Genomic DNA, 27551 nt, shown 5'->3' on the forward strand with positions numbered 1-27551 from the left:
TTCTGATAACAGCCTCGGTGATCTCATCTGATAAGGAACACAACTGTGGGAAAAGCCCCTATAGGCCTGAGAATCACCACAAAGTTTTTCTTTTTCCATGCAAAGCTAATGGCAATAATTAGTCTGTTCCTTTTTAACAAAGCAAGCCATTATTTGAAACAAGATATAGTCTACAAATCATTCTTGCTTTTGTCTTCATTTGTTAAAATGGGAACATTTTCATGGTGGAATACAACATGTATACATAAAAGTGCATAAAGCAAATGAATGTTTTGATGTATCATTACACACTGAACTAACAGGTAACCCAAGTGAAGCTTAAGAAACATAAAATTGCAAGTACCGCAGATCCACCTCCACTCACAGTATCACAATTTGAGACCACCTGAACTTCATTTTCATGGTAAATGGTTTTCCGTGTGTTTTTACATGGATTCACTATTTAAGTATACATCCCTAAATTATAAGGCTCGTTTGTCTATTTTGTAATTTCATATAAATGGAATTATCCAATATGTTTTATGTCTGCATCTTTTGACCAATATTATGAATTCACACAACAGTAGGCTAGCTAGGCAGCTCTGCTAATCTTAGCTGAATTCAGTTGGTCTTTAAATTCAGGCCATGAGTTTGTGAGCAGTTCTGATCAACTCTATGTGATTCTGATTCATCTGGTACCCATGGACAACCCGAGGCATGCTCTTTTACATGGTGACAGCAGAGGTACAAGAAAAAGCCCAACTGCTCAAACCTATTTCAAGGCTTTGCTTATGTCCACTAACATTGCATTGATCGTGGCAAGTCACATGGTCAAGCCTAATATCAAGGAAGCAAGGAAGTGCACTCCTTATTGGGAAATGGAGAGGACTGAATATTTGCTGAATAATTTCAAACTGGCACAGCCCATCTGCTCAACATGGTGCTACAAGTCCTAGGTAGTGCAGTAAGACAAATAAATGGATGGAAAGAAATAAAAGTTACAGCTCATGAGTGATAGGAATGTACAGAGAAACATCAGTCATCAGAAGATATTTGACAATCTGCTATGTACACAGAAAATCGAAAAGAATTGGCATACATAAGAGTTCAGCAAAGTGGCTAATAAAATAAATATTTAAAAGTCTACATATTTCTATATACCAGCAAAAGTTAGAAAATAAAGCTGTAAATATGTATCATACAAAAGCATTTAGCCCAGGCATGGTGGCTCACACCTGTAATCTCAGCACTTTGGGAGGCCGAGGCAGGCAGATCACCCGAGATCGGGAGTTCGAGACCAGCCTGACCAACATGGTGAAACCCCATCTCTACTAAAAATACAAAAAAATTAGCTGCTCATGGTGGCGGGCACCTGTAATCCCCGCTACTCAGGCAGCTGAGGCAGGAGAATTGCTGCACACAGTGAGCTGAGATGGCGCCATTGCACTCTAGCTTGGATGACAGAGTGAGACTCCGTCTCAAAAAAAAAAAAAAAAGCATCTTAAAATAGTACCTAGGAATAAACATAAGATGTGTAATATACTATGAAGACTACAATGCTATTGAAATGTGTTTTTTAAAACTATATAAGTATATAACACACTCTTGTACCAGAAAAAAACTGTTTTCACATTTATCTTACAGATTTAATGCAATCTATAGAGTCAAAACATTTATTTTTCTCATTCATGGTCTGTCCCTAGAGGGGAATGAGCTGCATCAAACTGCTCCACACGTCTCCAGAATCTTTCTAAATTTGATTCCATATGTTTTACTGTTACATATTTTTGTTGTAGTTTATTTATAAGGAAACATTTTAGACAATTAATCGCTATTTCTCATTTACTATTTTTTAAACTTAAATGAATTTTTATCAAATGTTTTTCCTGCATCTAAGAACATATGATTTTCAAATGTTAATATGAAAAATTACATTTTATTCTGGTCATCAACTGACCTGAGCCATAATTGATCACATATTAAAGCAATATATCTATATATATCTAGATATAGCATATATATTTAGATATATCATATATATCTATATATGCAAGTCATTAATATATTAAATTTAGTAAGCTTCTGGATTCCATATGCTAATATTTTGTTTATAATTACTGTATCTAAAGTGACATTGGCATACTATTATTTTTCATACTGTTCTTGAGTTTTAGTCATCAAGGTTATGATAGTTTCATGAACTGCGGAGTCTATACTCCACCATTTCCAAGAGTTTGTGAAAAGTGATTTTACTCTTACATGTAATTCAACTCACTGATGCAAGCCATATAGAATTGCAGAGTTTTTACAAAAAGGGTTTTAGTTGCTAATTCAGTTTAATAGCTCTACGACTTTCCCCTTTTCCTGTACACTTTTGGTAAGCTGTATTTTTCTAGAAATTTTTGTATTTCATTAAAATTTTCAAATTTTTGACAAAATTATTACTATTTTTTCACTATCTATAGAATTTGTAGTGATGTCCCGTATTTCATTCTTGACATCTGCTTTCTCTTTTATTCTTAATTAGTATCAAGTTTATCAATATTAGTCTTTTCAAGCAAAAACTTATTTCTGTTGATCCTTTATGCTTGTTTGCTATTCCATGCATTTTAAGCACTTATCTTTAATATTTCCTTGCCTCTTTTCTTTACATTTATTGTGTTCATCAAATTCCTTAAGATGAATGTTTTATCTTTAATTTCCAGCCTTATTTTTGAATATATACATATATTTAAAACTATAATTAGTACTAACTTTAATAAGTACTGCTTTAAACTTATCCAACCAGATCCACCTGTAATATTTTTATTTCAAAATAAGATGTACCCCTCCCCCCGAAACACAGAGAAATGCTATGCAGTTGTAAAAAGATAAAGAATGACATATTAATATAAAAATAGATCCATTTTATGATGGATAACAGAACTTTTGTGTAAAGTTAAGAATAAAACTGCAGTCTAGCATGAATTATTCCTACTCTTTGTAAGAACAGGTGAGTGGAGGTGGTGGCTTCTTTTTAAATAAAGGAAATTTTCAGTCTCATAACCACTTGTTTCTCATTCAACACTGTAAATAGGTAACTAGCAGTTAAAAAGTCAAGAAAATCAAAACTTTTTTCTGTATATTCTTTTACTTATAGCAACACGGTAAAAAAAAATAAGAAAAACATTTAATGAGCATGAATGACTTACGTTAGGGAAGGAGAATATGGAAAGAAAGAAGTGTCAACAGATAAGTTTACAACAATTTCAATGTTTTTTATTTGCTTACTTAACATTCCAAACAAAATGACATTTTACACTATTGCTTTTACTTAAGAACTCAACTGCCTTATCCAAAGTAAACAAAAATCCCAATTCCTTTAAGTATCCAAGTGGTACTTTTTCCCCCAGAGAAAGCTACTGCTTAAATATTTTTTAAATACTTTAACAGAAACATAGAATCGTCCTGTAATAGTAAGATAGTAGTTGGGTCTCAACTGTACTACATTTAAAACTTTTCCCATTAAAAACTGAATATAGGAAAAAAACCAAAACACCTTTGGTCATGATTCCTCTCAGATTTTTAACAATTCCACCAATCTCCATTAAAAATTGCTTTTGTAGAGAGGTGTATAAATATGAAAATGGAAAGTAAGCCTCTCCACGCCTGTTCAGAGAGAAGTGGGCTAGAGCATTTATCCTGAGAAAAGAGCTGCTGGTCCCCATTATTTCAAGAAGGATAATAAACATTATGGCCCTCCAAGTCAAACCTCCTATCTTCTTTGCCACGATCATGTGGAACCTTTTCTGTTCTGGCTACAAGCATCTTTTCACACTCATGGGATGCTTCTCCTTTGAGCAAATCTTTGATGAAGTTGTATCCACTGAATGTTCTCAAAGGGGAGAAAGAGTGCATGAGTAATTACAATATTGGAACAAAAGTGAAGAATACATATATTTTCACATAGAAAAAATACTTACAAATCCAAGTAGCTCCTAAAAATAGAAAAAAATCAGATGGACTTTTTTTTTAAGAAAAAGATTGTTTTCTAAACTGTAAATGGTGCCAGGAAGACACTGACTTTTATATCTAGCTACATCACTGTATTTATGTACACAGAGAGGTTGATATAGCTTCACTGATCCCCCCTGATTTCTCCCATTTCTTTAAAGATTGTCTTTGAGACCCTATTAAAACCATAACTATTAAATTTATAGACTATTCCAGTCACTGGCACACTCTCTTCAACCTGGCACATACAAAAATTCATTTCAACATTTATTTATTCCTTTGATGCTAAAACTAACATAATTTTTAGGCTACTTAAAGTGCCATAATATTCTATCACTACTATGGCATTTTACTAATTATTACAGAAATAGGTAAGATTCTAAATGTGGATTTTAAGACTACATAAAATTCCAACTACATATGTCAAAAGGGAAAGTAGGAAGGCAGACACAATTTTTCTTTCGATGTATCTCACTATCATGAGTCTGAAGGCTCATGCTGCATTCTAATTTACAACTGACATTGGTGACATTTTGCTTGGCTTCTAGACTCAAACCCTAAAATTTGTTAGTGGCTTTTAGATCAATTTGCTGTAAAACTATCTGAAATGCTTGCAGATTATTTTAAGTCAAAACCAGAATGTTATCTATAATGTACAAATGGAGGTGGATTTAAAGAACATATTATTGCATAAACTTTATAATGATATTTTCTTAATATCATCATAGCTTTTCTTCCTAGAAGGGAAAAAACTTAATTACTTAAAATTTTCCCCTTCCATACTTGAAGCATTTTTAAGTACACTGGCAAAGGTTTAAATCAGTTCAAGCTCTCAGCTGTTAAAAGATCAAAATACAAAGATAAGCATTTTCAGCACAAACATCAAAAGATGAACAGAATTACTTTCCATGTAATAGTGAACACCTTAATAAAATGAACTTGCCAGGATTTTGTGACAATAAAGCATGAAAATATTTTTTAAAAATTAAGTGAAGATATTCCCAAAGTTGAGACGTCCCCTACAAGAAACCAATTTTCAACTTCCTGTAATAGCAAAAAGCGAAATTGTCACTGTTATAATAAAGTGAACCAGATTTTTAAAATAATTTTATCTTATTGAAAAACTAATTTTAACACATGCACTTTAAATGTACATGCTATACAACACTGCATCCTATTTTCCAAGTGGATATGTCTTACCACTCTTTGACAAGTTTGAAAAGAGAGAGGTCTGCCAACAGACATGAGCAAACACTGAAAAAGTCTCAGGTCTTGCTCTATCACATATGAACTAGTCCTTTTAACGCTTGATATATACCACATTAAAAGGTGTGCTAAATATCATCATGTTTTAGATCAAATTATGTCTTTAAAAGGTTGGCTTCTGTAGGATTCAAGGATAACTTGAACTTTCCTGACTTTAAACCTTAGTTTTGCTATCAGTACAAATGTGTAAAACACACCAAGAAGAAATCATTCCCGTAAGATTCTCATCACTATATAATCCTTGACAGCACTTGCTGCTCTCCTGAGATTTTAGGAGAATAAAACTATATAAAACGCACAGTCGTCATGTCATCTTCAAGCTACTTTAGTATTCCACAGACCGTTAACATAAAGTTCATACATGGTTATCTAAAAACACCATGGAGTCAAAGAGAAGCAAGAGTTAACAGTAAGTCAAATAAACCAATGATGTTTAACTGAGATTTTTTTTTAAATTTAAGTTTTCTTAAGTTTCAAAGACAGTTTTATTTAAATAGAAACTGTCTTTAATAATCTTTTTGTCTTTTATATGAACAAGATTTTCTCAGCAAATAATCTCTTTTCATAAACATACATTAAGTAGAGAAGCCTGATAAAAGGCTTCACGCCAAACACTAATGTTCTTTTCTACAACTGACAAAAAGCAAATACTGAAGATGAGAAAATGTCTTTAAGCTTTCAAATAACACCATAGCATTTCAAAGGGTGTTATTTAAAAACAAAAAAGCTGGTCACCAATACTTTCATTCTCTCATCACTTATGCTCAATAATCACAGAAACCCAAAAGGAGGCCATGATTCTTTATTCTCTCTGCCATATCTCTGCTCTATTTGCTGCTAATGAAGCAATGTTATGGCATGTAATTAAGATGCAAACAAAGAAAACCATAAACACTCTTGCTGTTAATTAACCCAGAAATAAAATCATACAAAGAAAATTAAAAACAGCCATTTCCAAACTAAAAACCAAAAAAACTTAAAGAACTTTGAAAAAGATACCAACTTGATCCTGCAACACATAAAAATGAAAACTGATTTTACACATTTTAATCTACCAATTTAATACAAATACCTGATTTATACTTTTACACTAATGGGCTAAGTCCCAAGTTCCAAACTGTAGTTTGCATGACTCTACAGAGGGAATCTTTGGAAGGATAAGGTACCTTTGGAGAACAGTGTATAAATAACTGTAAACATACACTGATTGTCCACCAGCTTTCTTAAATAGAATTTCTGAAATATTTTTGTAGGAAATTATATATAAGAGTGTAAATTGATCAGATAATTTCTATTACAACATATAAATTCTGTTGAATGTGCAAAATGTGGTAGAAATAGAAGATACAGTGGATGATTTATACTTTTAAAGTAAGTGCTACATTACAATCCAGTAAAAGTCCTTTAATCTTTTCATGAAACTTCTCTCTATATAAGTTGAAATACATAATGCTTTCTGGTTTTTCTTCAAACCAAAACTTGTCAAATTCATAGACAAGATAACCTGCAGTTAAAGAAAAACAAAACATATAGTCCTCAAAATTGAAATCACATTCAAACCATCTCATTTTTACGAAGTATATAACTATCCTTTAAATCTCATATTAGAATAATCAAAAGTAATCTCAAGACTATTGGAGGCCTGAGGGACTTAATAAGAAATGTTTCCAGATGTTCAAAATAAACAGCAATTTCAATAAACAATTTAGTGTACATTTACTCTTTGTCTCAAAAATCAACAACATCCTTCAAGCTTATAAGATGTAGTACTTTCAGTCAGGAGCAGTGACTCATGTCTGAACTTTCAGCACTTTCAGAGTCTGAGGTGGGCAGATCACTTGAGTCCAGGAGTTAAGAGACCAGCCTGGACAACATGGTGAAACCCCATCTCTGCAAAAAAAATACAAAAATTAGCCAGGCACGGTAGCATGCACCTGTAGTCCCAGTTACTTGGGAGGCTGAGGTGAAAGAATCACTTGAAACCAGGAGGTCAGGGTTTTAGTGAGCCGTCATCACATCACTGCACTCCAGAGCCTGGGTGACAGTGAGAAAAGATGTAGTATTTTCAAAAGATACCTTGAGAAAAGTTTCCTGAGAAACCCCTGAAGCACAAAAATAAAAGTAATGAGAAAATGTTGGATAAGGCTAAAGTGTAGGAAAGCTATTTTCTACTCGATTTCTAAATCTAAGAGTTATTTCTACTTTTTTTCAATGAACTAGCAGCATCTTTTCTTTTTTAAAAAAAATACATCCCCTCCAAATCAGCTTAATATTTTTCATTTTCAATATCCTCATTATGGTAGCCAAATTAACCTTCAAAATGTTAAAAGCATTTCATGAAACTGAACTTGTTTATATATACACACATACATATATATATAAGCTTAAATGTGAACTTAAAGCTACCCAACATCAAAATATCAATCAACAAGTACATAAACAATGGGTAGCATATAATGAAATATTGCTCAGTAATAAGAATAAATGAACTAATCAATTAAAAAATTAAAAAAAGCTATTAATATGCACAACAAATTATGGAGAAATAAAGCAGACAAAAACGAGTAAACACTGCATGTTTCCACTGAAATACAATTCTAGAAAATAAATGCAAACTCATCTATAGTGACAAAAAGATTGTGGTTGCCTCGGATGGTACAGGAGGGGCAAGAGGCATGGATTACCAAGAAGCACATAAAAACTCTCAGGGATGGTGACTATATTCACCATTTGGATCATGGGAATGACTTCACAGGTATATACATATGTTAAAACTTACCAAATCATACATGTTTATCAGACATGTATAGTTTATCATGTCATATATATGCAGTTTATCATGTACTTTAATAAACTGTTAAAAAGTAAAAAAATAAATAAATAAATAAAGCCATCCAGTCCTACTTTGTATGCAACCAAATGTACTTACTGAATTATTTTTTAAAATATTTCTACAGTGTTCACTAAATGCTCACATGCTGTCAGAGCAGCCCTAGGATACAAGTACTATGTTGTTATTCCCATCTACCAAAGCAGAAACAGAGGTGCAGAGAAGTTAAATGGTGACCAAATTACACAGCTTGTAAGTGGTCTCTGTTGCAAAAGCCAATGGCTTTATACAAAAGGATGGCTAGACTATCATGATTGCCTACTATGAAAAAAATGGAAACCTCATTTTAATAATATTGGTCATAAAGTAAACATTAATGGTTAAAAACATCATATTCCAACACTGAAATATCCGTTCATAAGAAAGCCAGTTTAAGAAAGATTTTTGGATTATTCTCAATATATGATAAAACAGATTTTGGTCAACCATGATATACAAGTAAAATCAAGGAATGAACTCTGGAGAAATATCATCTGCTATCTCTATACCCCATACAATGTTAGGGATATACAATAAATACATTTAGAGATTAACATTCTGTGTAGTATGATAAGGCAGATAGCTATCCAAATTTTATGGCCATACCATTTGTTTTAGTATTTCTGGTTATTAGGTTTTAGATATTTACAATTCTTATGTCCTTTAAATTGGTTTTTCATTACTGTCAGTAATGTAGCCCATTCAAATGACTACGTGGGCCTGGAACAAACTGCTCAAGTTAAAGCACTAGGAACTTCTTGCTTCAGAGTGAGGCTGTTGGTCTATAATATAAACCAGTGTCAGAGAAAGACTAACTTGAAGAACAGAGACTATAATAGCTAAGGTGATTTAATGTGACATCAGGAAACAGCAGGAAAAAATACTGAAACTCTAGGAAACTGGCAGGCTATCCTTGGCATAAGTCTCCCAAAACTTTGCAAAACGTGATGGAAAAGAGCTGTTTTCCATGATGTAAATATTTTTTCCTTGAGTCCAGAAGTTTGGAACACTTAGACTCTGAGAAATCACCACACGAAATGTCTAAACCTGAAATTCCCTGCATGTATCTACTATAGAGGTTAGGGATAAGAAAACCACAGGAAAGGGGATTAACTGTGAACTTGAATGAGGGATCTTACTGGGGTGATAACAATGTTCTAAAAGGGGATTATGATGATGGCTACACAATTTAGTTCATTCAAATTCATTTAAGTGTAGATTTAAAATGGGTAAATTCTATGGTATATAAATTATACCTCAATAAAGTTGTTATTGAGGCATAACTTTTTGTTATACAAACTTGAGGTGTTACTATTTTTTCTGGAACCAACAAACCAGAAGTCCAGGTAAAATTGTGACCCTACAAAACTAGAATGGAGACATGCTAGACAGGAATATGCAGAAGACAGAGGTCCTGAAATCCTGAGCCCTCCTGCTGGACTAGCGGTTACTTTCCAGAATCACAGCAGATACCTGCTCACAGCTGAGATATACAAGATGACAATGGAGCTGAGAAGCTAAACTAACAGTATTTCCAGCCTTTCCTACAAAGGATGCATTAAAAGAAAGGCAGAGAGGTCAAAGGAAAAGGGGGAGATGAAGGCAGATCGCAGGGAAACAAAAAATGTGGAAACTAATCTCTTAACTGTTCTTTCTTCTGGAGAGAAACTAAGACCTTGGAACTAATTTTTGCAAACTAATTGAGCCCACTCCTCTAAAAAAAAAGTATGTACATTCAAAAGATAAGGTTTCAAATTATTATCCTAGTTAGAATAGGTTCCTCCTAAGAAGAAAAGCAGAACCTTACTTAAGATGTAAAGCTTCCAGTGGTAATGGGTATAAAAATCAATTTTCTGGGAAACTTCTGCTTAAAAGTACATAGGTATATGTGAATGTGCATTTTAATGTCTCAAAAAAAGTGAAAACTATAAGCTTCACTGTTTTCAGGATGATCTACAGCTCTTATATGAGCTGACGGAAGGCAACTGAAAAGGTTCTCCAATGACTTTTCTACCTCAGATATGACACTTTAATGTCCTTCCTATAGAGGAGCCAGCCCAGATGGTATGAGGCTGCTGAAGAGCAACAGTTCCCACAGATCCTCAAGTGTCCCAGTTTTTAGGGGAAAAAATACTGCACAGAGGTCATTTTGCACTGCTTTCTAACCTACCATTCTCCTGTATATATTGAGATATGGGAAACTGCTTAACTGTTTTGGGAGTTTTTAAATTTTTTAAAATATATATATTTATGTTCAATAGGTAGCTATTGAACAGGGAAAATAGTTCATTTAAAAAAAAAAAATCAGAGGCAAGTTAGCAAAGTCCCAGCAACAACACTTTGGAATGGTAAAAGAAAGCATCTCATGCCTGCTAGAAATCTTCAGTACACTTGAGTAGAATCATCAATGCTGTCCTTAGGGACCTGAAACCTGTCCTGCCATTTAAAAACATGTTGCCAGGTTCATCCATGTCCCTACAAACTGACACAAGAGCAGAAAATCAAACACCGCATGTTCTCACTCATAGGCGGGTGTTGAACAATGAGAACACATGGACACAGGGAGGGGAGCACTACACACTGGAGTCCTTTGGGGGGAAATGGGGGAGGGACGGGGGGTGGGAAGGTGGGAAGAGATAGCATGGGGAGAAATGACAGATACAGGTGAGGGGACGGAAGGCAGCAAACCACACTGCCATGTGTGTACCTATGCAACAATCTTGCATGTCCTTCACATGTACCCCAAAACCTAAAAATAAAAATAAATCTAAAAAAAAAAAAAAAAAAAAAAAAAAAAAAAAAAAAAAACATGTTGCACTGGCTCCTACTTTGTGTAGGAGAAAATCCAGGAGAATGTGGCATCAGAAAAGTCATGATAATAACCTGTGGTCATTTATGCCCAGTGCCACTAAAAGGATCAAATAACATGAAGAAAAAACATGGCAATTGTATTAGGCAGCAAAAAAAAAAAAAAAAAAAAGGTGTCTGAGAAAAGTCAGCATCATCAGAGTCGTGGAGAGAGAAATCAAATTGGAATTCAATAAAAATTGGAGATGAAGAAATGTAAAACAGCACTTATTTAAAAGTTTCTTAAAGAAAAGGAGCAGAGAAATGAAGTAGTATCTGGAGGTGGGCACCGCACTGGGGGAGGTTTGGATTCTGAAGATGACAGCTCCTCACTGAATGCAGTGACCCTGATTCTCTGCTACAGCCCCAGGGCCTAGAACAATACCTGACACACAGTAAATGAATCATGAATGGAAGGTACAGAGGCAGGTGTGTAGTCTAACTGATTAGTAATGAAGACAGAAATGGCTAATTGAAAGAACAAAGTCTCTGGTAAGACTTCCCAGAGAAGAGCACGCCTAAACCGAGATTTGGAAGATGAGAAGACATCACCTGGAAACAACAGAGGGAGCTGGAATAGTGTTCCAGGCTAAGTGAATGTCACTTGCAAAAGCATAGAGTCAAAACAGAGCATTATACATTTAAGCAACTAAAAGAAGATGGGGATGCCTCCAGTATAGACTTTTTGGGGGTAAGAGAGGGGCTAGTATATGGCAAAAGATGAGTCTGAAGAGGTTATCAAGGTTCAGATTATGCAGGGTCTTATAATGGGAATCCTTTGAAGAATTTTTGGCAGTAGAGTAAAATGATCAGATTTTCATTTTAAGTAACTATACTTTCAATGTGGAGAAGAAATAGAAGAGAGTTACCATAAACAGACAGCTAAAGACTATTACAGTAACCTAGTAACAAAGGCCTGATACTGCGCAGTTACAATGGGGATGGAAAGAAATAGACAACCACAAGAGAAAGTTAAGATGCAGACAAAACTGGAATTAGAGTGTAAGTAAAGGCAGGAAAGCTTCTGTGAAAAAGAGACATGAATAATACTTTCAACAATGGAAATGAAGAAATTATGATTTTGCCACCTATTATCTAAGTCGTTCCTTATATGCTACCAACATGCAAATGACATTCTAAAACCACAAAAAGATCAAGAAAAATAGTGGGTGAAGATAAACTAGATCTGAAATATTCGCTTCTGAACAATAGCTTCAGAAGTTGGATTCCTTCAATTAAACCTTCAGTATTCAAATATTGTTACTAAAAGTGAATGGAATAGAGAGAGTAAGGACAGCTTTAGGAACAGTTACTAAAGTACCCCTAACTTACAACAAGAAAATTTGGCCTTGAAATTTAAGTTAGGGGGAAGTGAAAATTTCCTCTAAATTAAATTTCCTTCCAAAAATAATAAAATAATCTGCAAACGGTCTGTCCTTAACAGCATTCATTAACCAGCATCCGAGAGGGAAAATTCATTTTGTAGTTAGCTGGAAAATGAATGCCTAAAGAAAAATTACATGAATCTTAGATTTGTCTACATGTGAAATATTATCTTTTATAATCAGCAAATATAAAAACTGAAGCACAGAATACTCCTGGGGACTCGTCTTCCACTATTTTCTTGTTTTTCAAAGATCCTAAGTAATAAAATTATAAACATAAGTTATATACTTCATAGAGACAATAGATTAAAATATATATTATACTTTCCTAGCAGTTTAAGAATTATTTTAGAAAGATCTAGTTTTAACTCATTTTAATACTCACAATAAAACTGATGAAAGTGTTCCATTGTTGGTATACCAGGAACAAAGTTATAGAGATGAAACTTCAAAGCTTCACTCTTCAATAAGCTATAAGCCATCTCTGTAAGATTGATTCCAACTATTGCATAAGAATACCTATGTCAGAAACATTACCAGTTATACCAGCTAGTCAAATAACTCATAAAATAACTTAAAAATTATGCACAGTATTAGTAGAAATTGATTTTGCTTCAGGTTTAACACAGTATTGATATTATGATAATATCTACATAGTAAGAAAAATATACTAGAAAGAATTTAACTTTTTTGCTTTTTAAAGCCTGTTTATTTTTCTGGATATAATCTAAGAAATAAAATGAATGCTGTGTTCACATGATATCTAAAGCTAAAACTCTTAAATAAAAAAGGAGTGGGGGAGACTACATACCCCAAATCTCATTGATTTCTAAAATATAATGGACAATCTGATATTTTCTTCTTCATTATCATGGTATTTTTATGATCTAACATTGTTACTATGCTTTTTCAAAGATTAGATACCATCAGAATACTTTAAAAAATAACGATAAGGCTAATAAAACCACATCAATTTGCATTTCACTTTACAATTTTCAAAGCTATTTCCCCATTTTCCTACTGCTTTTCCAAACGATTTCCTCTTCCTATCTTCAAACCTAGTTCTCAAAAAGATTTTATAAGGGCCCTTATCTCCATTGTATAGATCAACTATAGCTTGTGATAAAAAATATACTGAAATACATACAAAATTGGTTTACAATCACATTTTTCCTTAAAAAATAATGTATCATGTAATATCCTTTATAAAGTTATTAAAACATCTCATTTTAAGAAATATCTTGATATATCTTCAAATTCATTAAATCATCTAATCATTGTAAATGCAAGAGATTATGGGTTCTTTAATATACTCAGCTTACCCTAATTTTGGATGATTTGAACGGGAAAGAATCTGATGAGCTTCACTAGTGTAATTTTCACTGAAATACCTAAAAAGTTTAAGAAAAATAATCAAACTAATATACACCATTCAAATGTATGATATATAGAACCAATTTAAAAATCTACTGTCAAAATGATAGTCCCAGTGCTGCCATGACCATTCCGATGTCTATCTCAAATCACTTCAGTGATTCACAAATGCTTCTGAATCAAAACTTCCCAAGCTATCGGGCCTATCTCGTAAAGAATGCAACAATCTTGCATGTTCATCACATGTACCCCAAAACCTAAAATGCAATAAAAAAAATAAATAAAAAATAAAATAAAATAAAATGAATACAGGTCGTTGACAAGACTGTACAGTATTTTAATAAATAGGTAACATAAAAAGAGACTACCTTAAAAAAAAAACAAAAAACTAGAGTTCTTTTTGTTTCTTTGCCTGTTCTCTTTCTATAAAAGAGTCAATATGTACCTGTTAGGACATTCTTCCTTTTACTTAGGGTTCATTTCTTCTGCTACAATATAAGACTGTATTGTTTAGTGCCATTTTCAGTGCAGTCAGAAGGGAGTCAACAATCTTTTTGCAATGAGAAGCCTCCTTCATCAATCATATAACTAAAATACTAACTATAAACATTAAGTATTAGTAGTACAAGAGAGATGTATATCTATTGTATATAAATATATATTAGTAAATACTAAACTATCTATTTTTAGGCACATACATCCTTTTGGCCTATAACAACATCCTTTTGGCCTATAACAAATCTGTTTAATCTTTGGATCACCTCAGAATGACAGACACACACACACAATGACTGACTAGATGCTCACGTGAGGATAAAAAGAATAAAAAATAAATTTCCATGATTTATTTACATTTTAAAGGACATAATCCTTGAAATTTTCATAAAGCATAGAAATTTCTAATTAACGCTTCCCTCTTTATTCTTTTATAGAGTATTAATAGACACTTCCATATTTCTTCACTGGCTCTAGTTTTCAACCTATTACACCAGGGGCTAACTTAGAAGTCCATGAATCAATGATAATTTATGGATGAAGGGGAATCCAGAAACCATCCTACATTATGCCCAACATTTTCTGTGTATGCATTTTCTGAGAGAGCATATATAAAGCTTTCCTCAGATTCCCTATGGGATCTACAAACATCAAAACAGTTTAAAAAGTTTGGCTGAATGCAGTGCTTTCCTAAGTGCTCTAATTTTCCTACTTTATCCCTAGTTGACTCTAAAATGCCTTTAGTTAACTATTTATGTTTCATTTTTGTAATAATTTAGCATTACATTTTAATAGTCAAACTACTCTTAAAATATTCAATCTGTAAGATAGAACAATTTTTAATTTCCTTCCTGAATTTAGTTAGCCTCTACCTTAACAGTATCAAATGGTGAAAAATATACATCTATATACAATAAGAAAAACCATGAATATCAACCGAATTTAACCAATTTCAGGATTTTTTCACAGTAAGAATTATCCAAACTTTAATAGGCTAGCCTTCCCATTCTAGACATTTTACAGTCTATAAATCACAATTTCATGAACAGACCCAAACACTACAATTTGTACATTTGCATATCATTATAGGAGGAAATTAATCTTCCAGGTTATCTTCTAGAATAGTTTTGGCTATCAATTGTGATTTGAGTTATATATTTGGGGATTTCATACATGTAGCTAATCATAAGTATTAAAGAAGATAAAGGAGAGAAAGTCCATAGGGTAGTCTATACGTATAAAGTCAGGAATGTAGGTAGATCAGTTGTCACAGGTGGTGAAGAACATATATGAAGAGACTTTATTATCACCTTACTTGGTTATATTTCCCAAAATAGAATCACAGAGCCCAGAGAGAAAAAGCAGTAGGAGTATACATAATTCTTTAAAAGGTATCAAATGGAGATCAGAAAGAAAAAGGAGAGGAAAGCATTGATAAGTAAAGAAATCACACACACAAGTATATTTCCACCAATGTCTCTTTTTTTTTTTAAAGACAGGGTCTTGCTTTGTCACCCATGCTGCAGTATAGTGTCGCAATCATGACTCACTGTAACCTTGAATTCCTGAGCGTGGGCAATCCTTCTGCCTCAGCCTCCCAAGAAGCTGGACTACAGGCAAATGCCACCACACCTGGCTAATTATTTTTGTAGAGAGAGGGTCTCACTATATTGCTCAGACTGGTCTCAAACTTCTGGCCTCAAGTGATCCTCTGGCCTCAGCCTCACAAAGTGCTGGGATTACAGGTGTGAGCCACTATGACTGGCCTCCAATATCTTCATATTGTTGCCAACAACATTAGCAAATACTTCTAGCATTGTAGTTATTAAAATTCAGAGATAGTATGAATCAACTAGATCACTTTTTATTAGAAGTAACTAGATCAGAGATTACATGTAATTTCATTTAGCGAAAAAAAGAAAGTCTACTTTCACTTACACAAGATTGATTAATCCAAGTATGCCCATGCCTCTGAAGTCCGTCTTGGGATCATCACCCTGGAAACCAATATCAGCCCACTGCTTGGAGATTCTAGCCTTTAACTTCTTCGTGGGCATTAGAAGATTCCAAAGCTGTACAAACATATTTCCATTATTAAGACATTTTCCTTCTTATGGCTTATAACTAGTAATTTAATGCTATCAAATAACTTCTGTAGATAAATCATAGGTTAAACAAAGACTTTATCTAGAACATTTTTCAATTATCCTAAAACATGCAGCACATTTATTCCAATTAATAAGACTGCTATAAACAACAGATTTTGAAAAGGTAACAAACAATTCACAAAAATCTAAAACAATGACATGTCTATTTACTAATTAAAACAGATATGCCCAGAACTGGTAAGCAGCTTGCTTGAGAAAAATATGGTATTTTAGGAACTTAGCCCTTGCTTCAGATACTGTATAAATAGGCTCTATTATAATGGGTGGGTTATTAGTCCCTAATCAGAATGATAATAGGTCTAAGACAGAAGGGCATGAAGAAATGATAACATTCCAACTTGTTTTACAAGTTTTCAGTTTAAAAAAATATGATTTGGTTTTAAATAAATATCTTTAAGGACGAGGATTTGAGAATAGCTATCAAATATTACATACCAACAAGCCAATGCAAAATAAAGAAAACTTATTGTCTAAATTCAATATCACAAGAATCCAATGAAAGAAACTTATAGAAGTTGACTAAAAATGGTTTGTGAAAACTTGCAAAACAGAAATACTTGCATTTTTTTTCCCATTTCATTACCATTTCAGGCATTGTTCAATAAAGACCCCTAATGAAAGGAGTATTCTGTTACCTAAAATAAAATGAAGACTTGTGACCTTGCCTTAAAACAGGGTCAGGATTCTGGGTCTGAAGCAAATCCAATCATTAGATTAGATTTACTTGGTCACACTTTTATTACCAACACATGTGACTTGCTTACATTAGCCTCTCTCCATGAATTCTGCAAGGAGTTTGATTATGCCACTGATAAGGCCTCAGTGATGTGGTGAGAGCCACAGTGTAGAATCACTAGTATTGAAAATGTAATATGCATGAATATTGAATTTCTGGGTTCCATTCCTGGAGATTCTAATTTTGTAAGCATAAAGTGAAACTTTGGATTCTACATATTAAACACTAGTTAACCCTGGACTACACCTAAAGAAGATGGATTACATAGCTCTTTACTCAGTAAGACTGCTGAGTATGTGTAGTATAGAACTGAATTTCACCACGAAGCACCAAGGTAAAATTCCCTAGACTGGAAGGTTAGGATTTGTACTTTTTCCCGAAAGTGTAGCAAGGGCCTAACATTAAGGGAAAAACAATGACCATGGGGACAGAAATAGTTAATCCTCAGTGCCAGGTACTATGTTAAATATAAAAACTCCATCCATATGATAACCCTTTGAGATACACATTTGCACTGTCCTCATTTAACAAAATATACTTTTCCTGAAAAAAAAAAAAAAAAAGGTTTTATTGTTTGTAAACTTGTGTCTCTTACAGTTACTTAGATAGTATCGTTTCTTTCCATAGTACTTTTCATTATAACAAACTCCTAATTCTAAATGTAATGTGCTATTTTCTTTAACCATTTTAAAATAAAATTGGAATAGGTGTAGAGGATGGATGGGCAAGAGATTCATCTCTGTTCCAGACCCTACCATTCCAGTACTAACAGAAATTGCTTCATCTCCCTAGTCCTTAGAATCTTTATCCCTCAAATGAAGGTACTAATCTAGATGATCTGTAAAACTTACTCTAGGTCTATTACTCTTTAATTTTGACACCTCATTGGACTTAGGCATTTATACTTCAGAAAAAATAGAAAAATTCTAAGTAAATAATTTTTACTTTCTTAAAGTTTAAATCTATTGTGGCATTACTTGGCAATTAACATTCCCTAAGTCCCAAAAGATTGGACGTAATAACCCGAAAAGGGATACACACATTTGCAATTTGTAAGTAGCTGAAAATGCCTAACTTACATAAGCAATTTGTATAAAAAGTAGGAGAAAAATCTGAAACTTGTGGACATGCACTTTTTGGTTGAAAAGATCTCTCTTTATAGATTTTTATTTCAGAATTTAAAACATTAAAATTTATTTGAATATATTTATTCATATAAATATGTATTCATTATATATTTATAATACTTATCAGAAAATTATAAAAATAGCTAACTAAAAATCTTTCCATATCAATGAAATCCAGCATAATAAAATTCTCTAAGGGTAAAGAAACTATATAAGCCTAAGTATATAAGCCTCTAGAATTTCACAGAGACTTTACTTAGCTAAAGCCTGATACATTTTTCTAGCGGCCAACAATTCCGCATAAAGAAAACAGAAATTTACCTTCATGAGTAACTCTTCATGTTGTAGGTTGTCAGAATCATATGGCCTTTTCCTCACACTTTCTACATCCAAAAAGAGCTGTTTATAACCAGTTATCTGCAGTAAGCACATCTTCATGCAGATTTTAAAACTAAAAATGATAAAATTAGTTTTTAAAAAGCATACCTTCTTATCACAATAAAGTAATGTCTTTCATAGACTGTGGTTTGTATGTCTATTTAGAAAGCATTTCCTGGCTTTCAGTTTAAAACAAGACCCGACCAAAAGCCTCCTTAAACACAAAACATTATGCAAAGTATTGCATAGGATACAAGGCTCTAGATAGAAGGCACGACATGGTAGGAATGGCAAACTTCACAACTGTAAGGATTTGTGAAGGATTTTCTCTTCATGTCTTCTCTGGGCAATTCTATACATTCCTAAATCTTTATTGCCAGATACCACCAGTAGACTTAATTTTCCAAGTATATATAAAACAAATAGCTCCACAGTAGGTTATCTCAGCTGTAAATACAACTGTTTATCTTCCCTAACAAAACATGCTCCTTCTTTAGTCTCTAAATCTATTAATGACATTGCTAACGATTAGTTCCCCAAGTTACAACACTCCAAGTTCTGACCTGCCTCTCTCCATCAACAATGTGTCAAAAGATCCCCACATCCTAATCCTTTCTAGCTCTGAAATGCCCTTCAAAGCAATCCTCATATCACTCTTTCTGCTACTGTATTTATGCCTTTGTCATTTCTTGCCTGAATGACTCAAGTTTCCTATTCTTTATTCCTTCTGCCAGCCTCTCACATCATCAAATCTACTCTCCATCTTCCTAAAATACCTATCTAAAAACGTAGCTTGTTTTTGCTTAAAAACCAGAGGACAACACCTACATCCTTCAGTATGGCATACAGGACTCTGCAATGTATCATTCTAGCATTTCAATCATTTCTCCAGCCACCACTCTGCTCATATTCAATGCTCCAGCTACAAATGACTCTGTATCACTCCAGATACAAAAGTATTAATATTTCTATGTCTCTGTGCCTTGCTGGCACTGTTCCCCTACCCTTTCAGTAAGGTCCAGTTTAAATGTCATCTCTGTATGGAACAGCCTCATAGTTCCCTCCTAGATCCTTGCTCATCTCAGCTGAAATAAATTGTTCCTTCCTCTATATTCACATAGAAAATGCTGAATGAAGGAAATAATGTGAAATACTATGTCAACATACCAGCACTGGGAACACAGAAATGGAATAAGTCCTCTTCTAATGGAATTTAAAATTTACAGGGGGAAGGAAAAGAGTTAATCAATGACTATAGCAAAATGGGTTAAATGGTATGATAGCACTGCGAGATGCCACAGCAAGGCACCTAACTCAGAATGGAGGAACCTGGGAGGACTTTACTAGAGGAGGATATAGGAACTATATTTCAAAGGACATAGTACCTAAAGTTATTAACCTGGGAAAGTGATGGTTAGACACCTTGAAGAAGGCAGATGATATAGTGGCATTCGTACTGGATTGGAAACCAAGAGACAGAGGTTCTAGTTCTAATTCTATCACTGTCCTCTCTGGATCTCAACTGCTCATCTTGTGAAGTGACAGCACTGAATCAGATCATCTCCACAAACCCTTCAGGTCTAAAGTGTTACAGCAGTGTGTGATCTCCACACCTCACAGGCTATAAATGCATAATAAAAAAGAATAGTGTAAAAACAGCACACCTGGAATCCTTCTCAGGGTTAATATTCTTTTCCTTCATAATATCTTCTACACATTTGTCCACTTCATTCTGAACAACACATGTCGCCTTCTGTAAAACCTATTTATGTGAAAGAAAGCCAAATGAGAAAAATTCTTTATAGCTGAAAAAGAAGTAAGTTTTGAGGCATTTTATCAACCTTACAAAGTTGACATTAAAATGCAAAACAAACTCAAGTTTGTTTCCATCAGCTTATTTCAAATTTTCTCTAGGGCTAAACTCATACAGTTTTATAATTTAAAAAAACAGCAACATGATGTATCAGAGGAAGCCTTCCTCAACTGAGTCAACAGGTTCTCAGCTGATGAGTTCTTAGCAAATGGGCTGACACCAGTGTGTTTATGAAGCAGATATATTAATTACATAAAATGTTAAAAAATCTTGAATGTATAAGTTTAAAAAATTAAATGAAGAAAAGAGTTAAATTTCATAATCTTGTTTCCAGAGATCACCACTAGTAACAAACACTGACAAAACCAAAATCAGATCAAATTTGAAAACTGTAGGAATTTACTGTGCATACTGAAGAACAGTTCACAAACTGAGACTTCAAATAAAAACTGATAAGACAAATAAAAATAGAGGTCTTAGTTTAGATACACCCCAAGATGAGAGAGAGAGAAACAGAGAGAGAGGCAGAGAGAGAGAGAGAGATTGATTGAGATTGAGATTTCCCCAGAGAAAAGTAAAAGGTGAAAAGAAAATGGTCAAAGATCTATTAATAGCAATCCATAAAGATACAGATATGGTCAACAAAGTCTAGTTTGTCCAATCCTGAGATAAGAGGGGTACAGGAAGTGTACTGAAGCTTAAATACCAGTGCTGGTAAAAGGACTACCTTCACCATAGATAGTCTTTCGCCATACCTTTTGCATGTATTACAAACTCCTAAAACGTTAAAAATCCAGTTCGATGTCACCTCCTCTGCGAAGTCTTCCCCAGCTCTAGAGTTACCTACTTCCTTTTACAGTCATACTTCAGTTAGAAAGTACTTACCACACTATATTTTGTTTCTCTATGTTCTCTACCAGCATTTGTCTCTCTTATTTAGTCTTATATCTTGAGCGTCTAGCATAGCACAGTACTGATTATATGCTCAAAACTTGGTTAAATATATTATGAATAAATGACTGATTGAATGAACTTGCCCAAAGCATACATAAATTTAGGGCAGAGTTAAGATGAGAAACCACATCTAGTTTCTAAGCAAATACTCTTTTCTATATATCCTATTCCATTAATTTTTTTAAAAAATGATTTATAATTTAAATACAGTGAAAGACACAGATGTTTGATCCATTTTAACAAATACATACGTCTAGATAATCCACATTCCTACTAAGATACAGAACATTTCTATCATCCCAGGAAGTTCCTTTATGCCCCCCCTTTTTTTTTTTTTTTTTTTTTTTTTGAGATGCAGTTTTGCTCTTGTTACCCAGGCTGGAGTGCAATGGCGCGATCTCGGCTCACCGCAACCTCCGCCTCCTGGGTTCAGGCAATTCTCCTACCTCAGCCTCCTGAGTAGCAGGGATTACAGGCACGCGCCACCATGCCCAGCTGATTTTTTTGTATTTTTAGTAGAGACGGGGTTTCACCATGTTGACCAGGATGGTCTCGATCTTTGACCTCATGATCCACCCGCCTCGGCCTCCCAAAGTGCTGGGATTACAGGCTTGAGCCACCATGCCCGGCCTATGCCCCTTTTCAATTAATTCTTCCTTCAAGAAGCAACCACTGTTCTGATTTCTATCATCATAGCTTAGCTATGTGCACATAAATGGAATCCAAGTATGTACTCTTTTGTGTCTGGCTTCTTTTGTTTAATATATGTTTCTAGAATTCATCCACTTTCTTACTCATAGTCACATTTTTTAACTTATCTGTAATTTGCCCCTTTTAATTGTTGAGTTGTATTGCATGAATACACCTCAATCTGTTTATTCATTCTCCTGGTGCTAGAAATTTGCATTGTTCCCAGTTTGGGGCTATTGTGATTAAAGCTTTGTTTGAACATTCTTTGTTATACATTTATGAACATTCTTTGTTATACTTTTGGTATCTATTTTCATTTCTTAGACATCTAAGAGCAAAATTACTAAGATATAGGGCAGTATGTGTTTAAAATTGCCATAACTACTTTCTAAAGTGATATCATCTTATACTCAAACTGGTGTTTACATCATCAGTGTCATTAGTCTGTTTAGGTAATTTCATTACCCCATTCTAGTAGATATGTAGTATCCTCTCATTGTGATTTTAATTTGCATTTCCCTGATGACTAATAATGTTGAGCACTATTCCAAGTGTGTATTCACACACTCACACACACATACATATGTACCTTTGTCAAGTGACTGTTCAAGGCTCTTGCCCATTGAAAATTCTGTTGCCTTTTTATTAGTTATAAAAGTTCTTTAATAGATACAAGTCCCTTATCAGATATATATGCTGCAAATATGTTCTCAGGTTGTGGCCTGCTTATTTCTTTTCTTAAAGGTATCTTTAATAAGCAGTTTTATTTTGATGAAGTTTAACTTTCCAATTTTTTTTAAGTGGTAGCATAACCCAAGGTGAAAGATATTCTCCTAAGCTTGCTTTCAGAAACTTTTAAAGTTTTAGTTTAAAGATAGGTCTAACATCCATATTAAATTAGTTTTCATGTATGGTGAGAGATTAAAGGTGAGGTTGGTTTTTTCCCCCATATATATCCAGTTGTTATCAATGCTGTTTGTTGAAAAGATTTTCTTCTCCTCATTGAATTGCTTTGATACCCTTGTTAAAAACTATACAACATCTTAGGTGTGGTCAATTTCTGTTCTCTCAACTCTTATATTCACCTTTTGACTGGAAAGTCTTAAAGTCAGGTAGTGGGGGTCCTTTAGAAGATTACTTGGGCTATTCTAGGTCCCTCCCATTTCTTTATGAACTTTAGAATGAGCCTTTCAGAATCTTCAAAAGTAATCTGCAGGGGTTTTTACTAGAACTGCATGGAATCCATACATCAATTTGGGAATTAACATCTTAATAATACTGAGTCCTCCAATGGATGAATATGGTATACGGTTCCATTTTCATCTTTCTCAGCAATCTTCTCTGGGAGTTTTACTGCAGAAGCCTTACGTATCTTTCATTAAATTTAGCCCTGGATATTTTATGTTTTCTGGATGCTTTTGTAAGTGGTAATGTTCTTGTTTTATTTTCCAAAAATTAGTTGCCAACATACAGTAGTATACCATGTCCTGTAACACTACTAAATTCATTTACTAATAATGCCAGTAGTTTTGTAGATTTCTTAGGATTTTCTACATTCACAAAGTATGTCATCTGTTAACATAATTTATTTCTTTCCAATCATTATGTCTTATATTTCTTCTTCTTGCCTTACTGCACTACTTAGGATCTCTAGTATGATACTGAATAAAAGCACAGACCGTACATACATTTGTCTTGTTCCCAGTTGAATGTGGAGAGTATTCAATATTTCAGTGCCTTTCACAGCTTTTCATAGGTGGAGAAAGTTCCTTCTATGACTAGTTGAGATTTTTTAATGATGAATTGGGAATGAATTCCATCAAAACAGTTTTTTAGTATCTGCTAAAATGTTCATATTTTTCTGATTTACTCTGTTAATATGGTTAATTACATACATTGATTCCAAAATTCAACAAGACAGGCTGGGCACAGTGGCTCATGCCTATAATCCCAACAGTTTGAGAGGCAGAGGTAGGCAGATTACCTGATATCGGGAGTTCGAGACCAGCCTGGGCAACATGGTAAAACCCTGTCTCTACTAAAAATACAAAAATTAGCTAGACATGGTGGCATGCACCTGCAATCTCAGCTACTAGAAAGGCTGAGGTGAGAGAATTGCTTGAACTAGGGAGGTGGAAAAAGCACCACTGACTCCAGCCTGGGCAACAGAGCAAGGCTCTCTCTCTCTCTCTCTCTCTCTCTCTCTCTCTCTATATATATATATATATATATATATATACACACATACATACACACACACACACACACACACATATATAAACTCAATATGACACATCATGACATATTATCCTTTTTATGTATTACTGGGATCAGTTTGCTAGTATACTGTTAAGGACTTTTGCACCTATATGCATAAAGGACATTGAATTGTAATTTTCATATACTGTCTGTGTCTAGCCTTAGTATCAAGGTGATATTAGCCCCATAAAGTGTGTTCCTTTCTATTCTGTTTTCTAGGAGTTAATGTAATAGTGGTATTATTTCCTCTTCCTTAAATGTTTAACAACACTTCACTAGTAAAGCCAAGATTGGAGATTTGTGCAAAAATTTTAAATTGGTTTCTATTTCTTTTTTAAGTATATGGTTATTTAGATTTCTTTTTGTGTTAGTTTTGATAAATTTTCAAGGACTTTGTCCATTTCATGTAAAATGAAACAATTTACTGACATAAAGTTGTTCATAGTATCGCCTTATTATACTTTGAATGACTATAGGCTGTAGTCATGTCCTTTCTATCATTCTTCACATTGGTAATCAGGGTTTTCTCTCTTGCTTCATTGGTGTTGCTACAGGACTATTAATATTTGTACTCTTTTCAAATAATCAGCTTTTCAGTTTTTTTAAAATTTCTATTTTCATGTTTACAATCTCATTAATTTTTATCTTATTTTTATAGTATTCCTTCTTTTACTTATGTTAGCTTTAATTTGCTCTCTTGCAGCTTCTTAAACATAGATAATTAATTTTAGGCCTTTATGAGCTGCTTTTGTACACTCCACAAATTTTGATGTGTTGTGTTTTCATTTATTTTCCCCTTGTGAATTTTTTGACCCAAGGGTTACTTAGATGTTTAATTTTCAGATATTTGGGGATTTTCTTATTTCTAATTTAGCACTGCTGGGGGCAGAAAACATACTCTGTATGAGTTTAATAAGTTGAAACTTATTGAGGCTTATTTAAAAACCCAACATATGATGTTCTATACAAATGTTCTCTGTGTACCTTAGAACATGCATTTTGTATTTGCTAGGGACAGCATTCTATAAATCTTAACTATGTCAATATGGTTGATAGCACTATTTAAATCCTATATATTTCTTCTGATACTTTTAGGGTTTCTTGCAGTTCTGTCAATTATTGAGATAAACGTGTTAAATTTTCCAGCTACAATTGTAGATTCATATATTTCTCCCTTTAGTTCTGTCCACTCTTGTTGCATGTATTTGGGAGCTTTGTTAATAAGTGCATAAATTTTTAAGATTTGTTTTCTTGGTAAATTAATCCTTTATTACAAAAAAAAAGTTTAGTATTGGGTAGTACTTCAAGTGTACGTTTTCTGAAAGCCACAACAGCTTTTTTATACTGTTTGCATAATATGTTCATTTACTTTCTATTCATGTTTGGGATATGTTTCTTGAAACAACAGTTAATTGGCTATTGCTTTTTTATCCATCTGTCAATCTCTGGCTTATTCTCTAATCTTGTGGTAAGTCTTTAGTTCATCAAAAACAAAATGAAGGCTGGGCGCAGTAGCTCATGCCTGTAATCCCAGCACTTTGGGAGGCCAAAGCGGGCAGATCACTTGAGGTCAGGAGTTCGAAACCAGCCTGGCCAACATGGTGAAACCCCATCTCTTCTGAAAATACAAAAATTAGACAGTTGTGGTGGTGGAAGCCATAGTCACAGCTACTCAGGGGACTGAGGAAGAAAAATCGCTTGAACCTGGGATGCAGAGGTTGCAGTGGGCCGAGATTACGCCACTGAACTCTAGCCTGGGTGACAAAGTGACACTCCGTCACAAAACAAACAACAAACAGGTAGATGGAGGATAAATGAAGAAATACAATTCACTCATTTTTTAAGTTCTCACGTATTCGACTACTTTGAAGACATTTTCAATACTGGAATATATAATACTTAAAGAATTTCTTAGGATAGCGACTCCAAAACTTTTTTCTTTTAACCGCAAACCAAGCAAGCACTCAAAGACCATCTTCTCACCCACATTTGTTTTTTAGCTAAAGAAGAAATAGGTGATAATGAAGAATGGTGGAACCACATATATGAATCATATATTTTGTAGGAAAATAATATGCTTATGCATATAATTTTATTATAAAACTATTTAATGAACATAAAAGTAATGCAATCTTTTTATTATATCTACCTTGATAGGTTACCAATTAGATGACTAGCACACATTTACAGGCAATAAACATCAACAGTGACTTTCACTACACAAGCAAATTTGAGGAGACTATATATACTGTTGAGTTAGTATATTCACAGAGTGTGAATGCTTCATTTTTGAACTATAGTGCCTGTGTTGCTATATAAAGGTCAGGTACTTAATGTCTAGAGTAAGTGTCCCCAAACTTTTTACACAGGGGGCCAGTTCACTGTCCCTCAGACCGTTGGAGGGCCGCCACATACTGTGCTCCTCTCACTGACCACCAATGAAAGAGGTGCCCCTTCCTGAAGTGCGGCGGGGGGCCAGATAAATGGCCTCATGGGGCCACATGCGGCCCGCGGGCCATAGTCTGGGGACGCCTGGTCTAGATTTTGGAAAGGTAGAGGCCCAAAAATGCAAATGTGCATCACTATAGCATTAAAAGAAAACTAAACAAATGCCATAAAACTTATTTATTATTCAACTATTCAACAGCTACATTATTTAAAACCTAAGATGGCAGTTGGAAAAAAAAAAAAAAAAAAAAAAGATAGCCACCAAAAACACTAATAGATTGCCAAAGTATTCCTCCCGAAATTTTGGAAATTCAAATGCCTGTATATGCATAAGTACAGTGGAGCTTTGCAACACTGTCATAAATTGCATGGCAGTCAGACTTCTTAGCAGAATACTGAATTAGACTCCTCAAATTCAAGTAAGTCATTAATTTTTGTTTATAAATCCCAAAGTTTAGTAATCCTTAATATCTAATGGATAGTCCCTAATCTAAAATATAAGCAAATGAGACTCAATTTTTGTTTTTATCTATTTATTTATTTTATTTTGAGACAGAGTCTCGCTGTTGCCCAGGCTGGAGTACAGTAGCACGATCTCAGCTCACTGCAACCTCTTCCTCCCAGGTTCAAGAGATTCTCCTGCCTCAAGCCTCCCAAGTAGTTGGGATTACAGGCATGAGCCACCACACCCAGCTAATTTTTTGTATTTTTAGTAGAGACAGTGTTTCACCATGTTGGGTCAGGAGATGGAGACTCAATTTTTAACAAAG

General features: G+C 34.0%; 1 protein-coding gene across 3 annotated transcripts in view; it reads right to left on the reverse strand.

Moving 5' to 3' along the window:
* Nucleotides 1-3211: 3211 nt before the first annotated feature.
* Nucleotides 3212-27551, reverse strand: part of ELMOD2 (ELMO domain containing 2) — a 31714-nt gene continuing 7374 nt past the window's right edge. For 2 of the 3 annotated variants that reach the window (XM_003928025.4, XM_074396887.1), the window contains exons 4-9: nucleotides 20282-20379; nucleotides 18561-18690; nucleotides 16147-16280; nucleotides 13662-13730; nucleotides 12725-12858; nucleotides 3212-6742 (exon numbers count right to left, since the gene is read on the reverse strand). In XM_003928025.4, the coding sequence (XP_003928074.1) occupies nucleotides 6597-6742; nucleotides 12725-12858; nucleotides 13662-13730; nucleotides 16147-16280; nucleotides 18561-18690; nucleotides 20282-20379 (711 nt within the window). In that variant the 3' untranslated portion in view covers nucleotides 3212-6596. Of the gene's footprint in view, nucleotides 6743-10853; nucleotides 12595-12724; nucleotides 12859-13661; nucleotides 13731-16146; nucleotides 16281-18560; nucleotides 18691-20281; nucleotides 20380-27551 lie in introns of those variants that run through there. The other variant, XM_074396888.1, reaches the window with a different exon arrangement.

The sequence above is a fragment of the Saimiri boliviensis genome, chromosome 3 (assembly GCF_048565385.1).
Source record: "Saimiri boliviensis isolate mSaiBol1 chromosome 3, mSaiBol1.pri, whole genome shotgun sequence".
NCBI lineage: Eukaryota > Metazoa > Chordata > Mammalia > Primates > Cebidae > Saimiri > Saimiri boliviensis.